Source organism: Fundulus heteroclitus, chromosome 18, assembly GCF_011125445.2.
Source record: "Fundulus heteroclitus isolate FHET01 chromosome 18, MU-UCD_Fhet_4.1, whole genome shotgun sequence".
Classification (NCBI taxonomy): domain Eukaryota; kingdom Metazoa; phylum Chordata; class Actinopteri; order Cyprinodontiformes; family Fundulidae; genus Fundulus; species Fundulus heteroclitus.
In genome coordinates, this window is record NC_046378.1 from 21,908,651 (window position 1) to 21,931,375 (window position 22,725).

General features: G+C 40.0%; 1 protein-coding gene across 1 annotated transcript; it reads right to left on the reverse strand.

Moving 5' to 3' along the window:
• Positions 1-5,822: 5,822 nt before the first annotated feature.
• calm3a (calmodulin 3a (phosphorylase kinase, delta)) lies at positions 5,823-13,121 on the reverse strand. The gene is made up of 6 exons (XM_021324002.2): positions 12,905-13,121; positions 10,206-10,236; positions 9,587-9,730; positions 9,209-9,315; positions 7,720-7,855; positions 5,823-7,600 (listed from the first exon to the last, which is right to left on the reverse strand). Exons 1-6 carry the CDS (start codon positions 12,905-12,907, stop codon positions 7,572-7,574), a joined length of 450 nt encoding a protein of 149 aa, XP_021179677.2. The 5' UTR covers positions 12,908-13,121; the 3' UTR covers positions 5,823-7,571.
• Positions 13,122-22,725: the final 9,604 nt, after the last annotated feature.

Below are 22,725 nucleotides of genomic sequence, written 5' to 3' on the forward strand. Positions count from 1 at the left end.
TACCACTTAGTAAGGTGTTTAAAGGCTCCGAAGGGTCAAATTTCAAGTAAAGAACATTTGAAGTGTCTAAGAACCTGGGACAGAACTGACAGCCGGCCTTCTTCTGAACTATTGATTCAAACAGCTGGCTCCTTCAGCCAATCTGTGTGAGAGGGAAGCCATACCACACAAGGACTGATGACCTGTCTGTTCTGTGGGCTGGGAAACATTCTAATTTCACATCTTGTAAGGCCTTTTTTTCCTGTTCTATTGAGGTTGTTTTGGTATTGAAAACTAAAATATCACAGTAAGCTTTGAACTATGTTTTCTCGTCCCATTTTACCTACTTATGGGAAAAAAAAACTTTCTTTCGGCTTCTCAGAAGCTAATAATAGATTCTAATAAATTCTTATATTTTTTTAAACAGCTGAAATTATAACACTTTGAACATTCATTTCATGGACATAAAGCCTCCCATTTATAGGTTGTAGAGTAAAATTTTCTTTTTTATGTGTACATTTTTCCATTTAAAATAACCCTGTGGTCATTAATGCTATCAGGGATTAGCCCCCATTTATTTTTTTACCTTGATGTTTTTGAGGGAGAGTGTTAATTTTAGTGTTTACTCTAAATTTTAATCCTGAGAAAATAGTAGAAATGTCCAGGTTTTGGGAAAGTCAAAAGGTTCAGCTTTGAAACTGGTTTTGGTGATTGTGACACAAAATGCTTTAAGAACATTAAGTTAGTTAACACAGCTTAATATTGCTACACCAGGTAGGCCTATCTTTCTTTTCAACATTTAAAAATAAAACAATGCTACACACTAGTCGGAGACTTTCACATCAGTCTAGTGTTTGTTACCATATATTTTAGTTTTTAAATGACTTTCAGCCATACTTGGTGTGATCTGAACATGTAGCACATCTCTTTTTCCTCCCTCAGCAAATACTTTGGACCTGAGGATCTTACTTAAGCATTGATGACTATTATGACCGCAAAAGTTCTCATGAGCTACTCTGTAGCGGTTTGTTATCAAATATTCATTATGAATTCTGAGAGACTCACAAAGGATTGTCTGTTAAATGCTAGTATTGGATAGCCTGACTTTCCACTTACAGACTGAGGAATGTGTATTTTTTAACGTAGAAGAAAGATCCTTGTTTTGTCCTACAGTGAGGAAATTAATCATAGCCTGAAGTGGTTTGTTCTCTAAAGTTCATGCAATCATTACAATAATAGTATGGTTTTAGTAGAAAAATTCCCAGAAGGACACTTCTCGGATTACCAACCACAATAAGGTTTTTCTTTGGCAAGCTGCCTTTAGGTTTTCAAACATTCATTCAGTCAAAAAGTTTGGTATGTCCTCTTGTTGCCTTTCTGTACGCCAGGAAGTATCTGCTGGACGGCCAAAACATTAAGAACTGGCTCATCCTAAAAAGTTTTGAATGACTTCAAAAGCTTGAAATGACTTTACTTCTTTTGCTGACAGTGAGCTTGATGCAAACGCCGAGTGCATCAGTGTTTGGATGTGATTTGTTGTTACCCCTACTTAACTCGTATTACCCATCACATAAAATGCTTTTCCTCTGACTGAATCAATAAAAACTGTACTTTTAAATCACATTTTGCCAGTTTTTGTGGGCCCACAGAAAGAGTAAATGTGATGCGACTTGACGGTACATTTCAACTGTCTCTCACAATTGCAATCATAAACAAAAGAAACTTAAGCACAGAGAAAAATGGGCCAGTTTTCTACATATGCAAAACCTGTTGGTTAAGTAAATCATTTGGTTTGCAAGGAGCTGAAACCATTCCTCGTGCATAGGTCTGAAAACTGATCCTCAGAATGAAAGGGCCCCTGCGCCTCACAGGAAGACAGCAGTCTGTGAGCCAGCTGCATCGACCTGCCATGCGTGTGGGTTTTCTTCAGGTAATCTGGCTTCCTCCCACAAACTTCAGAGCTTCACGTGTGACCTAAAATTAAGATGAAGCATGAGTGTAGGCCGCTCGTCTCTCAACTCTCCTGGTTTACAGAGGAGGGTAAAGCGGCAGGTGTGTTGGGAGAACGGACAGATGTCTGGTCATTAAAAACGGGAACCAGTATGGCTGTAAAACTGGAGACAGGGGACACACCCACCTCTCAGGGAAATCCCATGTGCAGTAGGTCTCTAACTGCGAACAAGAAGCATGACTTACTTTTCAAGACGAAATATTCAGAGATAAAACACGTAGTTATGATTTCCATTTGGAGAAATGACAGGTAAGAGGAACAATGTCAAAGAAAGAGTTTGTTTTTTTTTTTTTTTTTTTTGCACGTACATTAAAACCCTTGAAGGAAATTCAATGTATGCAAACAGAATAAACAGAATAGAATTCCTGAAATCAGCATCTAAGCTTGAGTTCACACTCAATTGGGTAATTTCCACTTTGATGCACAAAGCCTTCCTGCTTGAATAAAGAGAATGAAAAGAAGAGCTGCTTGTTTGTCTGGCACTGAGGGGTGATTAGGTTACAAGTGTACACAAATATAGGAAGAGGGCGTGGCATATCTAAGTAAAGGTGATAGGCTTTAACACTGGGTTTTATACAGAATCAGCAGAGTATTTTATCTGTTGTTCCACTGATTGATGCAAACTTTAGAAATACGTCTTTTCATTTTCAGTGTCTGATCTGTCATCCGTTTTAAATAAATTTCTCTCTACTGGAACGAAGCGGCGGTCTGAATTCAGCTGAACTTGATAAAACAGCGCCATCTTGTGTTAATACTCCTGCAATCTCTCATCTTCTAGAGATAATTCTTCAGTGCACTTATGCAGCCCTTTTCTCCTTTGCTGTTTATCCATTTCTGCCCAATCAGCCTTTTATTACACTATGAGTTTCTTCATTTTTAGTAATGTAAAAAAAATTGTGTTATAAGTGGAAATAAAGTTATAGCAATAAAATTATAGAAAAGCATTGGTTGTTTTGGAGTTTAGTGACAGGTTGATGTTTACCCTTCAAAGAAAGTCTAAACACTGAATTAACGCAGAAAATTGTCAACTTATTTGCAAAAGGCTAATTTATCTGGGCTGTTTTTGTTGTGTTTTGGTGTTTAATCATTTTAAACTGTAAAATGCAGCAGATTGTTCAGGTCAATCCGTCTAAAAGCCCTTTCTGGAGGCTTTTGCATGAGAGGACAGCGTTATAGCCACGCGGTGTTTATGTGTTTAAAAGCCATACCTTCTGCAGGAGAGAGTAACTCCCACTGGAGACAGCTCTATGGTTTGACTTTGTCAATGTTTTGATTAATCTAAGAGTAAGATTAAGGTAAAACTAAACAAAAGGCATTAAACCCAAATGATTTAGAGTAAAAAAAAATGTTCAGGAAAAGTGGAAATATTTTATCACTGATTAGCCTTAATTCAAAGCCTTAGTTTAACTTTCCTGCATAAGTTACATTTAAGACATCCTCTGAGTGGGGGTTGCTTATTTCTGCAAGACAAAATTAATAATACACATATACAAAGATGGCTGCATAGTGAAAATGTCATGGTCAGTCTGTATTCCAGATTCGTGACCCACAGAAAATATTTGAAGTGAACAACCTTTAGAAGGATGTCTTGCTCTGGCAATCCAAAGAGAAGAGAAAGAAAAAAACTTTTTTTACTTTTAAATCTAAAGAAATTGGGTTGGCTCTGTTCAGAACTATTGTTTTATCACCAGAATTAGGATTAGCACCTTGTAGCAGCTGGTAACACAATGTTGATTTAGAGCACTGCTTGTTCTCATAAAGTCAAAAAAAACCTTTTGTCCGGGCAATAACAGGAAATCATAGAGAATATCTGTGGCTGACCGCAGTTTCCAATTCCGGCATAAGGGTTTGTTTAAGAAAGTCTCATAAAACCCAAAAGTTTTCTGGAAATGTTTAGGCTGTCTGACTTAACATCCGTCAGCCTTTGGAGGAACTAAAAACAATAACTCAAACCACTGTCTGAATTTATCCTCTGAAGCTTTTGTTGTGAATTACGCTGTGGCTTGAAATGGCAGGGGGTTAAAATCATGGATATGTTGAATTTAATCAGAAGGGATTAAAGATCATGTAGGAAAAAAAACTTTGACATTTTCACAGCAAATGATTAAGACAAGCTGGCTTCGTTTCTGATGAGGTTTCAAGAAATCCTGTTCCAAACAGTCAAATATGTTCTGACAAATTAAGTGTACATTCGTTTTTTTTTTCTTTCAGCTAAGGTATTTAAAGCCTTGCATTTATCTCAGTTACTTAAGTCGCTGGTGTTGGCATCATTCCTCGTTCCTGTCTGCCATTATGCAACCAGAGCTGGATCATCACACCTGCCGCTAATTCTGTTTGCCTTGAAAGATTAGATCCTATTTCTTAATTCTTTCAACTTATCCACTTAAGCACCAAATTAGCGTGCAGTCTCACATCCAATAAAATCCAGCTGCTCCAGATAAAAAAAAACGTTTCCCATTGGCTCACGGCGGGCCAGCCAGTGAGATTCTTAGGACTCTGTGCGAGAGGTCATGGCCCCCGCTGACCTGGATTACTACAGGCTCCTGTAGCAATCTCTTGAGCCGCTAAAAATAACTTGCGCCTGAGAGTTTCTGTAGTGAAGGGCCAGTGACCTGCCCTGCCCTAGTCTGAGGCTGTCTGGATTAAAGTTCTGTTATAGCACAGCCAGAGAGGCGTTTTTAGAGCGACACACATTCCAGCTTCTTCATGCATCCTCCTCCTGGTGAAGACGTGCTTCACAGGTTTCTTGTTCCAGTAACAAACCCACACCAGAAAAATCTGACCTTTTGAGATTTTTTTTTTTTTTTTTTTTTTTTACTGCCTGCATCCTCCTCGCTGTGTGTCGGCAGAACACATTTCAGTCCTCCACCAGCCGTTTCGCAGTTCGAGTCGTTTTAAGCTTCAGAATTATTGCTCAAACTGTAGATATGCAAAAGATTAAGCAAGTAGCCATTTTCCTGTAGATACATCTTCACGGTTCGGGGTCACTATGTGCCATTTAAACCACTCGCTTTCCTGGTTTATGTCCGTTAGAAACAACCAAAAACATTTCACATATTTACTTAAAACACTGTATATCAGGTTATTTTTCTCATGATCTATGTAGACAAATAGGCATACAAATGTAGAAGTCTCAACTCAGTTATGCATTACCTTCCAAAAATGCTCCTTCCATTTCTTCTCGACCTCAGTTTGGCCAATTGACACTTGTAAAATGATTCTGACTGAACCACACATAAATAAATCTTGTAAATATTGATTGCTGTCATAAAACTACATCTCCTTATAGTAATGTGACACATATATGTATTTGGTTGTTAAAAAATGGCAAAGACCCATGCAAGGATGGTGTGAAATGTCCTGTCAGACTGTTCTGATTTCAGTCCAAAAAACATGGCTCACACAACTTAAACGATACAGTCCTTCCTGATTTATGAAGGTCAACACATTTTCCCTCATCTGCATTTTCTAGAAAAGTGGATAAGAGAGAGTGACCACTGAGGAAACAAAAATGACCAAATTAAAGGTTTGACAAATGCTTCAGATACATTTACTTAAAATCATCAGAGGAGCAAAGTTGTAGGCCACCAATTGCTCAAAAAAACATTTCAATTTTTTTTTTTAGAACAGGATACCCCCTCCCAAACATATGAGCTCAAAGTAAAGTCTTTTTATAAATTTTTTTCCAGCATAAGAATATACAGGTGAAATAAAAACAGAGTTTATTTTAAGTTTTTTTGCAAAATTCTACATTTTGTTGATAAATGTGCAAGGCAATGTACCCATGTATGTATTGATGAATATTAAAATAAGGTTGCCCAACAAGTAGAGGTGAAGTAAAGCTTTAATTTATTGATTTATGGAAAATATATCACATTTTTACATTTGTGAGATACCTTCAGCTGTTAGTCCATTAAACATTTTATACCAAACATGTCTCAAAAAAAAACAAACAAAAAAAAAAAAAACACCTCAAAGCTGCATTTAAAACTTACCCTTTGCAGAGAATTTAAGATATTCTAGCTCAATTTTTCCTCAAATCCTTCTAAAGCCACCCGTTTGAAAACCCAACACTTAAACCAAATGCACGTCTGCGTCGTTGCTACAAAACTTTTTTTTCTCTTTAGAATCGCCTGTTTAGGTTTCAATGAAACAGTCCAGATTAAATACAACAGCCCCACCATAAATAGTATTTGTGAATATACAATATATGAATTCAGTGCAGGAAAACAACAAGCAGACTGGAGTTCTCTCACTGGACTACGAATTGAAGAGCTGACACAAATACAATAAATGAGTGAAACATACGCATCGTTTTAGCAGCAGCAACAGTGACGTTTGGTTTGTTTTGCTTCTTTTCGAACTCGTTAAACATCCACATGGTTGATACCAAAGTGCACCTGCATGAAGGTTTACATTGTTATAAGTAGATTTATAATATTCTGATGAACTATGAGCCTTGCGCGGTTGAGATGTATTTAAAGAGTATAATGGCACATTTCAAAACTGAAGAGGAAACATGTCACAGATCTCTCACTACAACAATAGGCAATGCAAACTTTACGATACACTAATATATAGATATATTTTGTAACCAAAGTTTGTCAATACATTAATATGAGAACACATTTAAAAAGCATCACATCAATATTATTTTTCATATCCGTTTGCAGAACAAATGCATTAACTGCAGTTATTACGGTGTCCCCCCCCCCTCTACAGTAGTCACCCCGAAACAGCACTAAGTGCGCCCGTCTCCGATATGTGCTGCAAGCCTCTTAAAGCCCGCAGCTCAAAACACCAAAACATTATAACCAACAAGGGGAAAAAGAAAAGCCTTCTTTGCTTTTCAAGTTCTTGCTCCGCTCCTGAACTCTGCCAAGCCGCTTACCCCCAGCCGAGCACAAATAAACACCCTACATCTCAACTAACTGCTCTTGCAATAACCAATAGTGACACAAATTGTACAGATATATAGCTATATGTTTATGTATATACCTCCGGTGTGTACACAAGCTGACCACTACCTCTGATGGGTTCAGAGCCTTCTTGTTGTCACAAGAGACGGCCACAAAAAGGGTGCATGCAAGAAGAGTACTCGATTCTTTTTTTTTTTTCCGTTTTTTTTTTTTTTTTTTTTTTTTAAAGAGAGTTAACACAGGTGCAAGACAGTTTTCTTTGTTGAAGACTATCCGGAGAGAATTAAAAAGCCAGCTTCCCTGTACAGATCACAGCCTTAATTTCTATCCTTCTACCCGTTCGGTGTTGCTCTTTCCTCTAAATTAATCAGCAGCTGCGTGACTCAGCAGATTCTTGGTCTGAAGGAGGAGGACTTTGGCCCTCTTAAAGCTTGGTCCTTTAACTTCTTTAGGGATTATTCTGTTGGTGTTTTTTTTTTAACAGACACCTTAGAAGTATTGTTTGGATGTTTTTGAAGCACACATTGAAAAATCCTAAAGGTGAGTGACTTTTTGAAGAGGGTGGATGTTCGACATTTGATTAACTGTTCCTGCCTTTTAGTTCTTAAACAACGGTAATCTTAGTGGGACGAGCAACATTGAGAGAAATTTCAGAGCTCTCTTCACTTGGCAGTCATCATCTGGACAAACTCTGGAGGCAAGAATAAAACAGATACAATTATATTAATAATAATAATAATAATAATAATAATAATAAGTAAAGCAACAAAACACCAAATAGTTTTGGTGTTGGTAAAGAGGAAAACTCACCCTCGTAGTTGACCTGGCCATCGCCGTCAATATCAGCCTCGCGGATCATCTCGTCGACCTCCTCGTCGGTGAGCTTCTCCCCCAGGTTGGTCATAACGTGCCGTAGCTCCGCCGCACTGATGTAGCCGTTACCGTCCTGCAAAAGAATATCTTAGTTTAGAAGATATGACCTAAAAAAATATATCCTGTAATATCTGAGCTTTATCTTGACATGCATTATATACTGTGGTTTCTAAAGTTAGGCTTCTAACCCCAGAGTTAATTGTCCAACCCTATGATGTGGTTGTGAACCAGGAACCAGAATCCTCTTCAAAAGCAGCAGGATAAAAACAAACCTTATAACTGTGAAATCAGAAGATTTACCTACCAACTGTACTTAAAAAACAAAAAAACAAAAAAAAGTCAATAATCTAAATGGGGGGGGGGGGTGGCACATTGTTTGGCTGGATTATTGAGATGAGCACAGAGCAATGTTTAGGAGCAGCACAGACTGCTAATTTAGTGAAACTGTGTCCTCTCCTCATACTCTGATATTTGGATTCCTCCAGTGCGTGCTAAACTTGGCATTTCTCTACACCGCCTCCACTTGCAACAAGCTACAACAGGAACCGACGTGGCGCAGCTTGATCCAAATGAAGGATTTTATACCAAATGCAACACTGCATGGAACTGATAATTGTCTCCTATTGTCTGATTCAAAGTATGATAGGTTTTATTTTTACATCTACAGCAAATTGCTATTGCTTTAAAAATTCATATTTTTCCTGTTTAAAATGGGCATTTCATGAAACAGGACTGTGTCTCAGTGAGATTCACCCATATAAACAAAAGGAGCAAACAAAATATGTTAACTTCTATGCTGCATGGTCTATGTGCAATATTACTGTCAATGTTTTACTTGTAAATCTGCAACTTCTATTATTAATAGTAAACAATATACAATTCGGTGTAAACCAACTGTTCCAGTAAGTATCTATACATTTTCTTTATGTTGCAGTAAAATCTGCAGTCTCATCACCTGGGAAGATATTTTGGGGTTTTGTGAATTTCACAGACAGTTTATAAAAGCGCTGGATTTACACATTTATTAATTTGGTGCAAACCCTGATAGATGAGGAAAGAACCTGGTAATTTGTTCTTGAGGGCTAGATTAAAAAAAAAAAAAAAAAAAAAAAAAAAAAAAAAAAAAAAAAATGAATATATATATATATATATATATATATATATATATATATATATATATATATATATATATATATATATATATATATATATATATATATATATATATATATATATATATATATATATCTCCCAGGTTGATATCCATAAAGACTTGTACCCCAAATTAACCTAAAACTGGAAGGTGATGTGAATGGAATATTTCACTTGGAATAGGTTTTTCTTTGCCATCATAATGATATCAAGACATTTTCCAATTTTGCTGGAAAGTATTAGGTGATCTAACTTTGACTCTTTTCCTCAGTACCTTGTCAAAGACCCTGAAAGCTTCTCTGATCTCCTCCTCGCTGTCTGTGTCTTTCATTTTCCTTGCCATCATAGTCAGGAACTCAGGGAAGTCAATAGTCCCATTACCTACAATGTTCAACAGGAGCAGGTTAGTCAATTTGCATTCATTTGGGCAACTTTACTGAAAAGCAGCATGCCAAGAACAAACCAGCTCACTCTTTAATACTAGTTGTATTAAATAAGATGATTTTTTTTCTCTAGAAGTGAGGTGGACACAGAAATCCGCAGTGGCAATACTAAAACTTGCATTAAAAGAATATGACAGAAACCTCTGACATAAGAAGCATTCTATATGTTTTAAGGGATAATATGGTTATGAATGATTTGGATTCCATACCGTCAGCATCAACCTCGTTGATCATGTCCTGCAGTTCGGCTTCAGTGGGGTTCTGTCCCAGAGAGCGCATCACTGTGCCAAGCTCCTTGGTAGTGATTGTACCGTCCCCATCCTTGTCAAACAGTGAGAACGCCTCCTTGAACTCTGCACATTAGCAGAAGTGATGCTCACAGTTGGCTTCAGACAAACATTTAGTCCTATTAATAGTCAGAAACGAAACCATCTCAAGCTTTAACAAGCTATCTGCAATGACATGCCATACAAAGAAGAAACAAAACAGCTTGGACAATTGACAAATGCAGCCTAACAGCAGAACACGTGTTACTCTAAAATGCTTCTAAAGTTAAAAAAGGAAATCAAAGCTCTGATGAGCATTTACCACTTTCTCTTAATGTTCTGCTTTTTAAAAACAACAACTTCACATTCACACCCATAATCCTGAGAAACAGACACCAGTCAGTAGATTCACAACAAACCATACTTGTACCGACTGAAGCCAACCTTCGTTGTTGCTGGGTTTTTTTTTATCTTTGACACTAGCTTGTTGATCAAATTTGGTGATGAATTAAGGTGCTGCTAAAGATAAAACAAACCAAACATGGCTGAGGTATGCACTCACCAGCAATCTGCTCCTCGGTCAGCTGATCAGCCTGTAAACAAAAGTACAACACACCAGTGAGCACAAGCAGAGCTCATGGGCGAAAGCTTATTAACGTTCAGCATTGAATGCAATGAAGAAAGTGTCATTTAGATCGGCTTATTTATTAATAACACAAACAAAATGCTTTTTAGTCCACAGAACAGCATCTTCTCCAGTTAAAAGTAAATAAGAACAAGTCAAAACGAAAGTGTTGGAAGACAGCCTCTCTTCCTATATTCAACAAAATCCACCCAATGTGCCAATGAGCTATTCGGCTTTAAAATGAATTAAGAAGCCCTGAAAAAAGTTCATAAAGCTGTAAGTTTAAGAAACACTTGCAGTGGACTCTTATGTGCACAGAACCTGAACCGATCTGCAACACAAACTTGCTTCAAACTGAGTCCCAACGCACAGCAACACCATGGAGCAGCTGAAGCATTACTTATAATCCCAGACCCATTTTCTACAGCACACACACAAAACCATCACGCCATTTAACCTCGGTCCTTTATTATTCGTCTAGTCTACCCAAGTTGTAACGTTAAATTTCACATAATCTTACAACAACACTAAAACCCATTTATAAAGCAAAACGTGTTCAATTCTTCAAGGTCAAACAACACATTTGCCAACTGTGTGAAAATGCCAATCCCCACGTGCTCGACTTTTTCACTTACTAGAACTGACGCTCAACGTCATCGGCCCTGCCTGTAAACTCCTAAGAGTCCTATCTAAGTCAGCCGATGTGCCCACTTCAGGCTGAGAAAGTGTGATGAGGGACGGGTATAAATTCTCCACAGCCCGAAATACACATGCCGGCTATAATTAGTGAGACGTGAACAGGGTCGCCTATGTAGCACACCGAATATCATAGCAGCTAACCATCTCTTTGTATCATTCCGTCCTGGGCAAATTTTAAGTTCAGTTCATAAAAATCAAGAGCCTCAAGGACGATCGTTTGGCTCTTGAGAAAAACTCTGAGATAGCAGTGGAATAAAACCCCATTCTTACAGACTATGCAGCACTGACTTCAGTGAGGAAGTTGGCTCATAACTAAGTTGGCACAAAGCTGAACACTGCAGCCTGTCTTAAATGGATAAGAAACGGTTTATATTTTGTTTATGCCTTGCTAAAATACAAACTACAATTTTAAGAGAGTTCTTTTTTTTCTTTTCGAAAGAGAAAGATATTGAAGCAAGCATTTCCGGAGCCTGAGGTGTTGGTAATGCCATGTGTTCTTCGAATCAAAACCAATGAGTCACCATGTTGAATGGGATTGGGGGGGAGGGGGGGCAAGACAGGCTGCAGAGAATCCACATTCCATCCAGAGCAAAAAAAAAAAAAAAATCTTATGGAGTTAGTGTGCATCAAAACAGGACATGGTGCAGTGGGAACTGTAGATGATCCAGCTGCTGCAAAAAAGTGCAGGTAGAACTGTCTTTGAAATCATGTGCAAATAGGTTATATAAATTCTATATAAAATTCTATAATTTATATAAAAACAATATTAGGATTTTACTAATTAATATATATATATATATATATATATATATATAAAAAATAAAAGCAGTATGTCACAGAGGATGACATGCCCAGAAAATTGACATGTTGCACATTTGTTGCTTGACACAGCAAACCACAGTGGCCATCCAACATAGAGAGGTCTAAACAATGAAACCTGAAAGAAAAAGGAGGATTGGGAAAGAGGCAAACGAGTTCAATTCCCAGATTTGGTGGATGCACTGCGGCTCCTGCACCAAGCATGTTTTGGTTCAATGCAGGGCGGATGGAGGGGAGGGGGGCGGATGGAGGAGAGGAGGGGTGGCAAAGAGGATCATTCAGCAGAAGCAGAATGCGGTTTAACGTTGTGGCGCAATACGTAACGGGGGGGTGGGGGGGGCGGCATGGTGGTGCTGCCAGAATCTAAAGACAAATACAAATGTGGCACACAGCAATTTGCAGCTGTGGCTAAACGCGTATAACCAACTACTACCTGCAAACCGTATGGTTATGCAACTGCAGTCCTCAGTTATCATAAGCCTTTTTTTTTTTTTTTTTTTTTTTTTTTTGCTTGTTGCGCATGTCAAACTACATTTAAACCACCCTGCTGATGTGCCTGCAAGAAGTGCTGCAGTAACAGCTAACGTGGAACGACCATAAAAAAAAAAATGGTCGTTAGCATGCCATCTAGCCCGAACGCCAATGGCTTTCTTGGAAGATTAGCAATCTGGGTCTCTGGATTCCGACTATTATTACACGGCAAGCCCCTGTTTGCAACGCCGCTGCAACCACGCCCACTGTCGGGTTAAAGCAAATAAACATGCTGCAAACCCTTTAGCGTGCAGTCTAAAAACACGCACTGCAGAAATCCCCTAAATGATGGGTGCAGCGTTTTGACAGGTTTTCGTATCCTATTCTGAAGCCTGCGCTGCACGGCTGAAAATGGAAAAGTAAGAGCCCTGTAACGCGAGCACCTGATTATACGTTTTAGCGAACTGGACAGGAGTCTTCGCGGTCCTGTAAGATTACAAGATTTTTAGACTGGATTGGCAAATATTATAATATTATATATGCACGCGAATGCATTCAACAGCGGCCACTTTAGCCATAGCAGCGCGGCGCGCCAGCAAAGCCTTGCTAACATGCTAACAGATGCTAAGCGTTAGCTTGACACTCACCATTGTTGCGTTGATTTTTCCAAGCTCTGGGAATGTGTCAAATGTCTTACTTGCGTTTCTTACTTTGAATGGCTTTAAGGAGAGGTTGCGTAACTAAACACAATCAAAGCAGACGGGACAAAAATGTCTAATTGTTTCGGGAAATCTGTATAGCCTGTGCTCTAGTGTTGCCCGGAAACCTCAATCCAGCGACACCGGCGTTGTGCTTCGGCTCGTTTAAAAAAAACAGAAAGCAAAGTGGTATCCCTCCGCAGCTGCTCCACTGCCTGGTGTTCTACGTCTACAGGACTGACCAAAATTAGAAAGAAATGTCAACACAATGCTGGGTTTTTATCATTACTTTTATCAAACTTTTAAATCTTATTAGAATGTAACACATAATAAGCCACACCATGCAAACAATGCGCGCAAAGATACTAAAAAGCCCCGTAGACCAGGTACAGTTGACGCAATTTTGTGTCAAATACTGAACACGTTCAAGAAATTCTTTATACGTGATGTTTTTCTTTTGGTCCATTTAAAATAGGAGTTAAGAATATTTATATGTAGGTCATGTTTTCCAGTGTGCATGGTAAAATACAGACATTAAACAAACACACTATATAATGTGAAATTGAAATGCATGCCGATTTACATTTTTATGGTCAAAGACAGATAATCAGAAATTTAAATCCTTTAAATTTTAAATTCTTTCACATTTAAAAACGAGAAGATGAAATAATCCGCAAAGACAAAAAAAAAAAAAACTATAACTATTGTACATTGTACAGTGCACAACAGTTATAGTCCCTCGATTAATGGTGCGTTTTTGTCTGTTTTAGTAATTGGATTTTCTCATCAGACACCACAGATAATAAACAAGTACTTGTGTGCCTTTTGTTTTAAAATATAAAGTGTGAAATTACAGAGGAAGACATTTTTTTGGTGGAAAATTTTACATTTAACAGATTGCAAAATCTCTGGTTTAGAAAAACAATATATATATATATATATATATATATATATATATATATATATATATATATATATATATTTATAATATATATATATATATATATATATATATATATATATATATATATATATATATATATATATATAACCAAAAGTATTAGCTCATCTGCCTTGACTTGCATATGAGCTGAAGTGACATCGGATGGGTACCTTTCACATTTGAATCGATACGGTACCAATACTCGGTACCTGGAAATCAATAACGGTACTTAACGGTACCTGTTTTTGGTACTTTTGTGTGTTTATGTAGTAATAAATGTCTCTTTTTTATTTTATTTCTTTATAAAATTTCTCAATTTAACATGTTTATTTCTCAATATATAAACTTGTTTGGATCTACAAATGAACCTTAATAAATAACTTATTAATTGTAATATATTTCCTGAATAATAATTAAGGATATGTAATAATAAGTGAAATTATTTTATAGATTTGATTTCAGGCTTACTACTTGGCTGTCCCATTAGTGGAAGCTTCAGGCCTTTGCCCAGTTCGAGCATCCCTAGAGTGGCCAGCGCTGCGGAAAGAAACTGCTGCCTCGCCCGGGGGTGTTCAATCATAGAGTTAAAATTTGAAGCTTTATATTATATCTTTTGCCTCAGCCATGGTGGGAGCGAGGAAAATATTTTATTTATATAGCGCCAATTAATGAAATATGTCATCTCAAGGCACTTTACAAAGTCAAATTCAATCATATTATACAGATTGGGTCACATTATACAGATTGGTCAAAAATGTCCTATATAAGGGAACCGGTTGATTGTATCAAAGTCCCGACAAGCAGCATTCACTCCTGGAGAAGCGTAGAGCCACAGGGAGAGTCGTCCGCATTGTCCATGGCTTTGCAGCAATCCCTCATACTGAGCAAGCATGAAGCGACAGTGGAAAGAAAAACTCCCCATTGACGGGAAGGAAAACCTCCGGCAGAACCGGACTCAGTATGAACGGTCATCTGCCTCGACCGACTGGGGGTTACAGAAGACAGAGCAGAGACACAACAAGAGAGACAAAAAAGCACAGAAGCACACATTGATCCAGTAATCTGTTCTACATTAGATGGTAATAGCGGGTGAGCCGTCTTCTCTGGATAATGTCACAGCTAACAGAACGCCAAACCAGGTGTACCTACTATGAAGAAAAAAAAGAGAGAGAGCAAAAAGTTAAAAGCTCAAATGACAACAAGCAATGGCGAAACTGGAGAACTGTAGACTGGAGAACAGTAGAAATCAGTAGAGTGAGAAAAATAGACCCTGATGTCCTCCAGCAGTCTAAACCTATAGCAGCATAACTATAGAGGTAGCTCAGGGTAACATGAGCCACTCTAACTATAAGCTTTGTCAAAAAGGAAAGTTTTAAGATTAGTCTTAAAAGTAGACAGGGTGTCTGCCTCACGGACTAAAACTGGGAGTTGGTTCCACAGGAGAGGAGCCTGATAGCTAAAGGATCTGCCTCCCATTCTACTTTTAGAGACTCTAGGAACCACCAGCAGACCTGCAGTCTGAGAGCGAAGTGCTCTGTTAGGAACATACGGGGTAAAGAGATTTCTGATACATGATGGAGCTTGATTATTAGGGGCTTTATACGTTAGAAGAAGAATTACATTATTATACATTACAAAATACATTATTAGCTTAAAATTGTTTTTATCCCAGTGACATTATTTTTACAGGCTTAATTCTGAGCTGACTACCAGAAAGCCTCGATAAATCCACTGATCTGATAAAGCGCATCTGGGTATAAAAAGCTGAAGTGTCCCTTTTTTTACCCTTTCAGGCATGCTTTGCATCGCATTTGTAAAGTGCCTTGAGATGACATGTTTCATGATTTGGCGCTATATAAATAAAATTGAATTGAATTGAATTTATGATGTATGGCTGGAATGCAGCAGCTTGAGCTAATTTGAAGGCAACATAAAGTTTGAGGTTTATAGCGATTAACTCTGCAGAAAGTTGGTGACCTCTGTGCACTATGTGCCTCAGCAGCTGCTGCCCCCACTCCACTGGTTTATGTCCCCTACCGCTTTGTGGCTGAGTTGTTGTCATTCCCAATCACTTCCACTTTGTTATAATACCACTCAATTTGACTGTGGAATATTTAGGAGAGCACAGGTTTGTTTGAATAGGGGAAATGCAGAACAAAGCGTGTGCCTGATTTGTGTTTCTGAACAGAGCGAAATGACAGAGTCAGTTTGTAGAGAAAGGAACTTTGTGGACATGTTTTGCATTTCTTTTTATTTAAGCATCACTTAGAGGCAATAGTAATTATACCATGTTCCCGCATATCACACTGTACTGCCAAGAGGCGACAATAGTTTGCTGTGCGACTGATAAACATGCAGATCATCTCATTATCAGTGAAAAATAAGAGACAGTCTGTCAAGGCAGGCTGCTGTGATTCAAAATTATTCCCATCTGTGCCATTCCTGCCTGTACTTTGGGCACAATAACACTACTGTCAGACATTTGCTGGTGTCGATTTTGAGAAATCCACGACACTGCATATCCGAAAAAGGTTCAAGAACAAAACTATTAGACTTCTGTTCTGGACGATATTTTGCTCGTCATCAACCATGCTCTTGCAATTCTCCCAATCTTGCTGTGAATCGAAAAAGCCCTTTGGATAAAGAGCGTCTTTTGTAATCCATAGCACTGTCTGCTGGAAATCTACCGAAAAATCTCACACCCTTGGTGTTAATTGATTTTGGACTTTTCCATGCAAAAATAAAATAAAAAAATAGACATGAGCCCTAGGTTGAAGTAAGCTACAGATGCTCACATAATCTCAATGCTGTTCTTACAAAATATGAACACATATGTAGCCTACTTTAAAGAAATCAGTTTAAACCTCAGTTGTATCCGTTTGAATGTCTTGTCTTTCTGTGACTACTAAAACCCCCCACCTTTCATGTCAACATTTTTCATTGAGTTTGGTCAAATCTTTGAATAACCACAGACAGATTATATGATTTTATCATGTCAATGCTGAAGGTTTTTATACACTTCCAAGGTAAGAAAGAGAAATTATTTTAATGAACATCATTTTACATCTAGGTCATAATTTAAACATGTCTGGTAATTTTGCAATAAAATGGTTTAATAAAGAGGAGGCCCTAACTTTTTATCTATTTATCTATCTTTATGTTTACCCTGTTCTCGCAAACTAAACACAATTCACACATTCCTCTTTAAATGGGAGAGCCTAGATGTAGCTACAGATGCTAGATGTAGCTACAGATGCTAGATGTAGCTACATCTGACTTTTGGATGAATGTGACTGATTTACATGAATAATAAGTTTGGAAATCAGATCACTAAAAACATTCTCAGACTATTAAGTTTAGTCCAGCAGAGAAAAATTGCTGCATCCTGTCTCAGTCACGAATGAACAGCCTAAACAAAGAAAAGAATAGGACTCAATTCCCACTCAATTTAGCCACCAATAACAACAGGGTGTTAATGGTGGCTAAATTGAGTGGTAGTTAAAAGACATATGTAGTCGAACCTTTGATAATCTGCATGGCTATTTCATCTCTGTCCATTCTTTTCAGCCTAAACAATCAGAAACATCCCAAAACGTTTGTTTAGATCACTTTGTCAGAATGTCAGGCTTATGACTCAGCCTGTACGTGTTCAGTCAGAAAACAAACTATTTTATTGTTAGCAACGGGTTTTAGAGCAAGGATTGTGTATATGGAAAGGCTTTGCATCCTCTGTATTATCAGAGACAGCGGGGTGTTATTCCATGCAGTCTTGTAACAATAACGTATTGTAAATAAGAAGGATAGATATTTGTGCAAGCATCTTTTCAGGTGTCTTCTTTTAGTTTTTTGCTTTTCCGGGTTTACCACAGCATGTCATCTGTCTCCATCCAACTCTATCTTCTGCATCTTCTTCTCCCACACCCACTGCCTTCATGCTCTCTTTCACTCCATCTATATATCTCCTGTTTAGTCTTCCTGTGGGCCTCCTGTCTGGCAGTTACAGATTCAGTATCCTTCAACCGATGTACTCACAGTTATTACTCCTCTTTATATGTTCAAACCATCTGAGTCTGGCCTGTCTGGCTTTATCTCCAAAAGAGCCTTTCCTTGATGCAGCCCCACTTCCCCCTTGAACTCTATTAGACTGACAGCACACCTCACCACTGATATAAAGCATTCATGCTCTAGATCTTCTAAAACACAGTGCAGCATCTTTTCTGCTGTATGCATTTGGAAACTATTACACTGGACTATTTATCTGAAGTAAAAAAAAAAACATCCCCTGGTGAAATTTATCCACATGTTGTTGCCTCATGTTATTATCTGAAGGATATACCTTGCCTAAACAGAAGGTGTTTGTGGTATGCTCCACGATTTCCGCTGTATATCAAGAGACGCCACAGATGTTTCCTCTTTTATCACTGGCCCATCTTCTTCGTAAGTGGACCTTTTTTTTTCCAAAATTCTGCATGCACCTATTCAGATAATATGACTGTTTCTCCGTAGAATATAAATAAATAATAAAGACTCACGAGTCCCGTTGTTAAAGAGGCCTAGTCATGCACTAGGACTTTACGAATTTATACGCCAATAGCTCACTCTGGTTACACTGATTTTCAGATTAAATTATAATGCCCTGGTGGCTTATTATGTTTTATTTCTGTGTTTTACATTTTGATTTTCAAAGATTCAAAGAGTCTTTATTGTCACCACGTGTTACCATGGTGAATAAAGGCAAACAAACAAACAGGCAATGAACATGGGTTACAGTGTTTATTTCCCATTATAGCATTCAAAAGATAAAAAAATTTAAACATTTAAAAGTTGTATGAACTAGTCACAAATAACAAATAATGAGGTAGTAAGGCGCTTTTGTGCTTTGATGATTTTAAGGCTTAATTTACAGAAATGTTTCTTTAGATATTCTGAGATAATAGTGTGCAGGTAGGCAATAATATTTAAGTGATTGTAACTTTTTAAGGGCAAGTAGCAGCGGGGTGACTTTAAAGCGTTGGAGTGCAGTCTTCCATCAGGGGGTGATTATCATACAGTTATGCTGATACATAACACACTGTAGTAGCTTTATAGAACTTCTTTAGCAGTTTAGTGGAAAGTCAAGTCTTTTCTGTTCAGAAGAAGAGCCGTTGTTGAGCCTTCTTCACCAGGTGAGAGGTGTTCACAGTTCAGGAGAGGTCGGAGGAGATGTGAATGCCCAGGAACATAATGGTGTTATGTTTATTTGCTAGGAAATAACTTTTGAGTATATTTACCATAAAATGGCCCTGTGATTTGAAGCATGATGTTGTGCATGTGCACAATGAGTAAACAAGAAGAAGCAATCGAGCCAAGGGAGTCAGCAATATCTAGCAGAGGTGCAAAAAAAAAGAAAAGAAAGTAAGTTAAAGTAAAAGTAAGTTAGGGTTGAGTAACCCTAACTTTGCAGTTCTCTTTCAACATACGTTTCGGTATCTCACTATGGGACACGACACCAGCGCCTGTCCCCCAGAAGCTCTATTACATTACACCAGTCCTGACTGGCCAGCAGAAGTGACGTCGGCTCCGGGAGGAGGTGCTTCCTCCCAGTATAAATGCCTGACGTCACGCAAGCGATCTTCAGTCTAACACCTCTTCTTGCTCCCAGAAGCAACTCTCAGACGGCTAGTACGGTACAATTGAGCTAGCTTAACTGTTCCCAGAGTGAGCTAACAACTCGGTCGCCGAACGCTTCTCCGATACCCTTTCGGTCTGCGCTTCGTGTCTGGGGCCGCAACATGCCCAGGACAGGTTGCCGTCACCAGCGAGCTGCGAACATTTGGCATGGCTCTCTGTTAAAACTCGTCGACCCAGGCTAGCGCGCCAAGCTAGCTTGTCAGAGGTGGACCCTGTGCTGGGTGTATCCAATCCTCCTCCACTGGTTCCTGTCGCGACTGATGAGGGAGAGTTCCTTTTAGCTCAAGCCAGTCTGGGTGACCAGCTTGATGCTGTTGCACCACTTCTTGACATGGAGGAAGACAAAGCTGACCTCCCGGCGTCCAGTAATTTTGCTGGTGCAGAATCTGACTCAGAGGTGGAATACGTTAGTCTCGGGTCAGATGACTACGAGCAGGACGGTGAGACATTCTCCATCCCGTTGGCTGCAAAGCCTACGGAAACTGGTGAAACCCGCTGCAGTGGTCCCCCAAACCCGACTGCATCGGACCTGCATGATGTCTGCAGAAGAGCAGCTGCAAAGCTGGGCATTGAATAGCCAGAAACCCTGGCCAAGATCACCACGTCTCGGTATGAGGGGAAAAGGCTTCCAAAAGTTAAATCTTCCACCAGACAGCTGCTGCCGGTTTTCCCAGAGTGCCTCGAGGAAGCAACCCGGTCCTGGACTAATCCGCTCACAGCCAAGAACCCTGTTCTGGGAGGGTCGGCTCTGGACTGGACCGGCATGGAGGACAGTGTTTTTTTCCGCCTGCCTCCCTTTGAACCTCAGCTGGCATTCCACCTGCACCCCTCACAGAAATTAACCATGACAGCGGCAGGACTTACCCTCCCATTCAAGGCCGACTCATTTCAGTCAGCCTTAAATTAAAAAAGCCAGTTCGAGCTCAAGGGTGCATGGGGACGAAAGCCCTTCGCGCCATCCGTGACTTCGGGAACCAAACCTCTGGCCACTGCGAGCGCGAAGAAAAAGAGAAGGGCTAACTAGGGAGCTTGCCTCAGTGTGGGAGAGCGGGCACTGCCAGACACCTGCTCCCCTCCCACCGGGAAACATTCTGTCCCAGTTCGAGTTTGTGAAGCCACGTTCAGGGCAATTCAAACGGCCTGCAGAGCCAGCGTTGGAGCTTACAGTTCAGAGCTGAACAAAGAGGAGAAAACATACACACAGCCAGAGCTCAGTGGAGCCAGAGCGGTGGCCAGAAAGCACACACCAGTGCACAAACACACACCAGTGTTTGAAAACACAAATATCTCTCTTCACAAAAAACTCAATAAAATTGTTCCCGGGTACGCAACCGGGTCACAAACCGAGGGCGCAGCCAAAACAAAAAAAACATAATGAAGATGTCAAAAATGACATTAGGACAGAACGTAGCCGTGCAGCTGCACATTAGGCAAGCAGGGGGAGCTCTTGCCCCACCTTTGGTATACTCGGCAGCTCTCTCTTTGAAAGAGAAAGCGGAGGGAGAACACGCACGCATTTTGCAGGGGGAAATAATATCTCTGCAGAACAAAAAAGCAATTCGGCTGGTCCCGCAGGAGCAAAGCAGAGACGGCTTATACTCCAGATATTTTCTCGTACCGAAAAAAGGCGGGGGACTGCGACAGATATTAGATCTACGAGCTCTGAACGCATATCTGAGATGGTATACCTTCAGGATGCTGACACACGCAGCTCTAATAAGGTCTGTGCGTCGAGGAGATTGGTTCATCTACGTAGACTTGAAAGACGTATATTTTCACATCCCTATATACCCCCTTCACAGAAAGTACCTCAGATTTGCCTTTCTGGGGAAGACGTACGAATATCTCGTACTTCCCTTTGGCCTCTCACTGAGTCCATGCATGTTTGTGAAATGCACTGAGGCTTCAGTCGCACCTCTGAGGGAAAAGGGAATACGTCTGGCTATGTATATAGACGACTGGCTGATTGCAGCTCAGTCTCCGGGGGAACTTATGGCGCATGCTGAGATGCTAATGTCACATGTGGCGGCTCTGGGTTTCACAATAAACTGGGAGAAGAGTATCCTAAACCCAGTACAAACAATAACCTTCATCAGGATAACCCTGAATTCAGAGGAGTTCAGAGCACGCCTCTCAGCAGAACGATTGAAAGCCTTTCAGACTTGTCTGGCGGTTTTTCACAGAGGCGTGCTCGTGAAATTCAGACCGTGCCACAGGCTGCTTGGTCTGATGGCGCCAGTACTGTCGGTCATCATGCTTGGCCGTTTGCACGTGCAACTGTTTCAAAAGTGGGTAGCATCGGTCAATTTGAGCCCAACATGCCATGCCCACCGGAAGGTGATCGTTTCAAGGACATGTGCACTCGCTCTGAGTCCGTGGAAATGCACTGCATTCCTGAACACATGTGTTGCCATGGAAACCATCCTGGCGCGGAAGGTTGTTACCATAGATGCCTCATTAACTGGCTGGGGAGCCACACATGAGGGCATGATGGTAAAGGGTGTCTGGAGCTCACAAACACGGACAGCTAACATAAACTGTCTGGAGCTCCTAGCCGTCACACTGGCTCTGAGACATTTTCTGCCCTTTATCAGAGGGCACCATGTTTTGGTCAGAACAGACAATACAACGGTGGTTGCATACATCAACAGGCAGGGAGGCTTGCGCTCACATCACTTACACATGCTGGCACACAGCTTGATAGTTTGGACCAGCTCACGCCTTCTGTCACTGAGAGCCACTGATGAGCCAGGGGTGATGAACAGGGGTGCAGACCTGCTGTCGAGAGGCAATCCCCGCATCAAGGAGTGGAGACTCCACAATGAGGTTGTAACCCAAATATGGCAGTGGTACGGTCAAGCGGAGGTAGACCTCTTTGCATCAGAGAAGAATACTCAATGTCCGAGGTTTTTCTCCCTGACCGAGGGGGGTGCTTTGCTGGGGCTGGATGCTCTAGCTAGCACACGAGTGGCATCTGGTTCTCCTGTACGCTTTTCCACCGCTGGAACTAAATATTTCTACCCTCGCCAGGGTGCGAGAGAGGAAACATTCACTCATCCTGGTAGCTCCCCGCTGGCTGGGGAAACACTGGTTGGCAGAGATTTTTCAGTTACTGCAGGGTGAGCCGTGGCGACTCCCTCTCCGCAGATATCTCCTA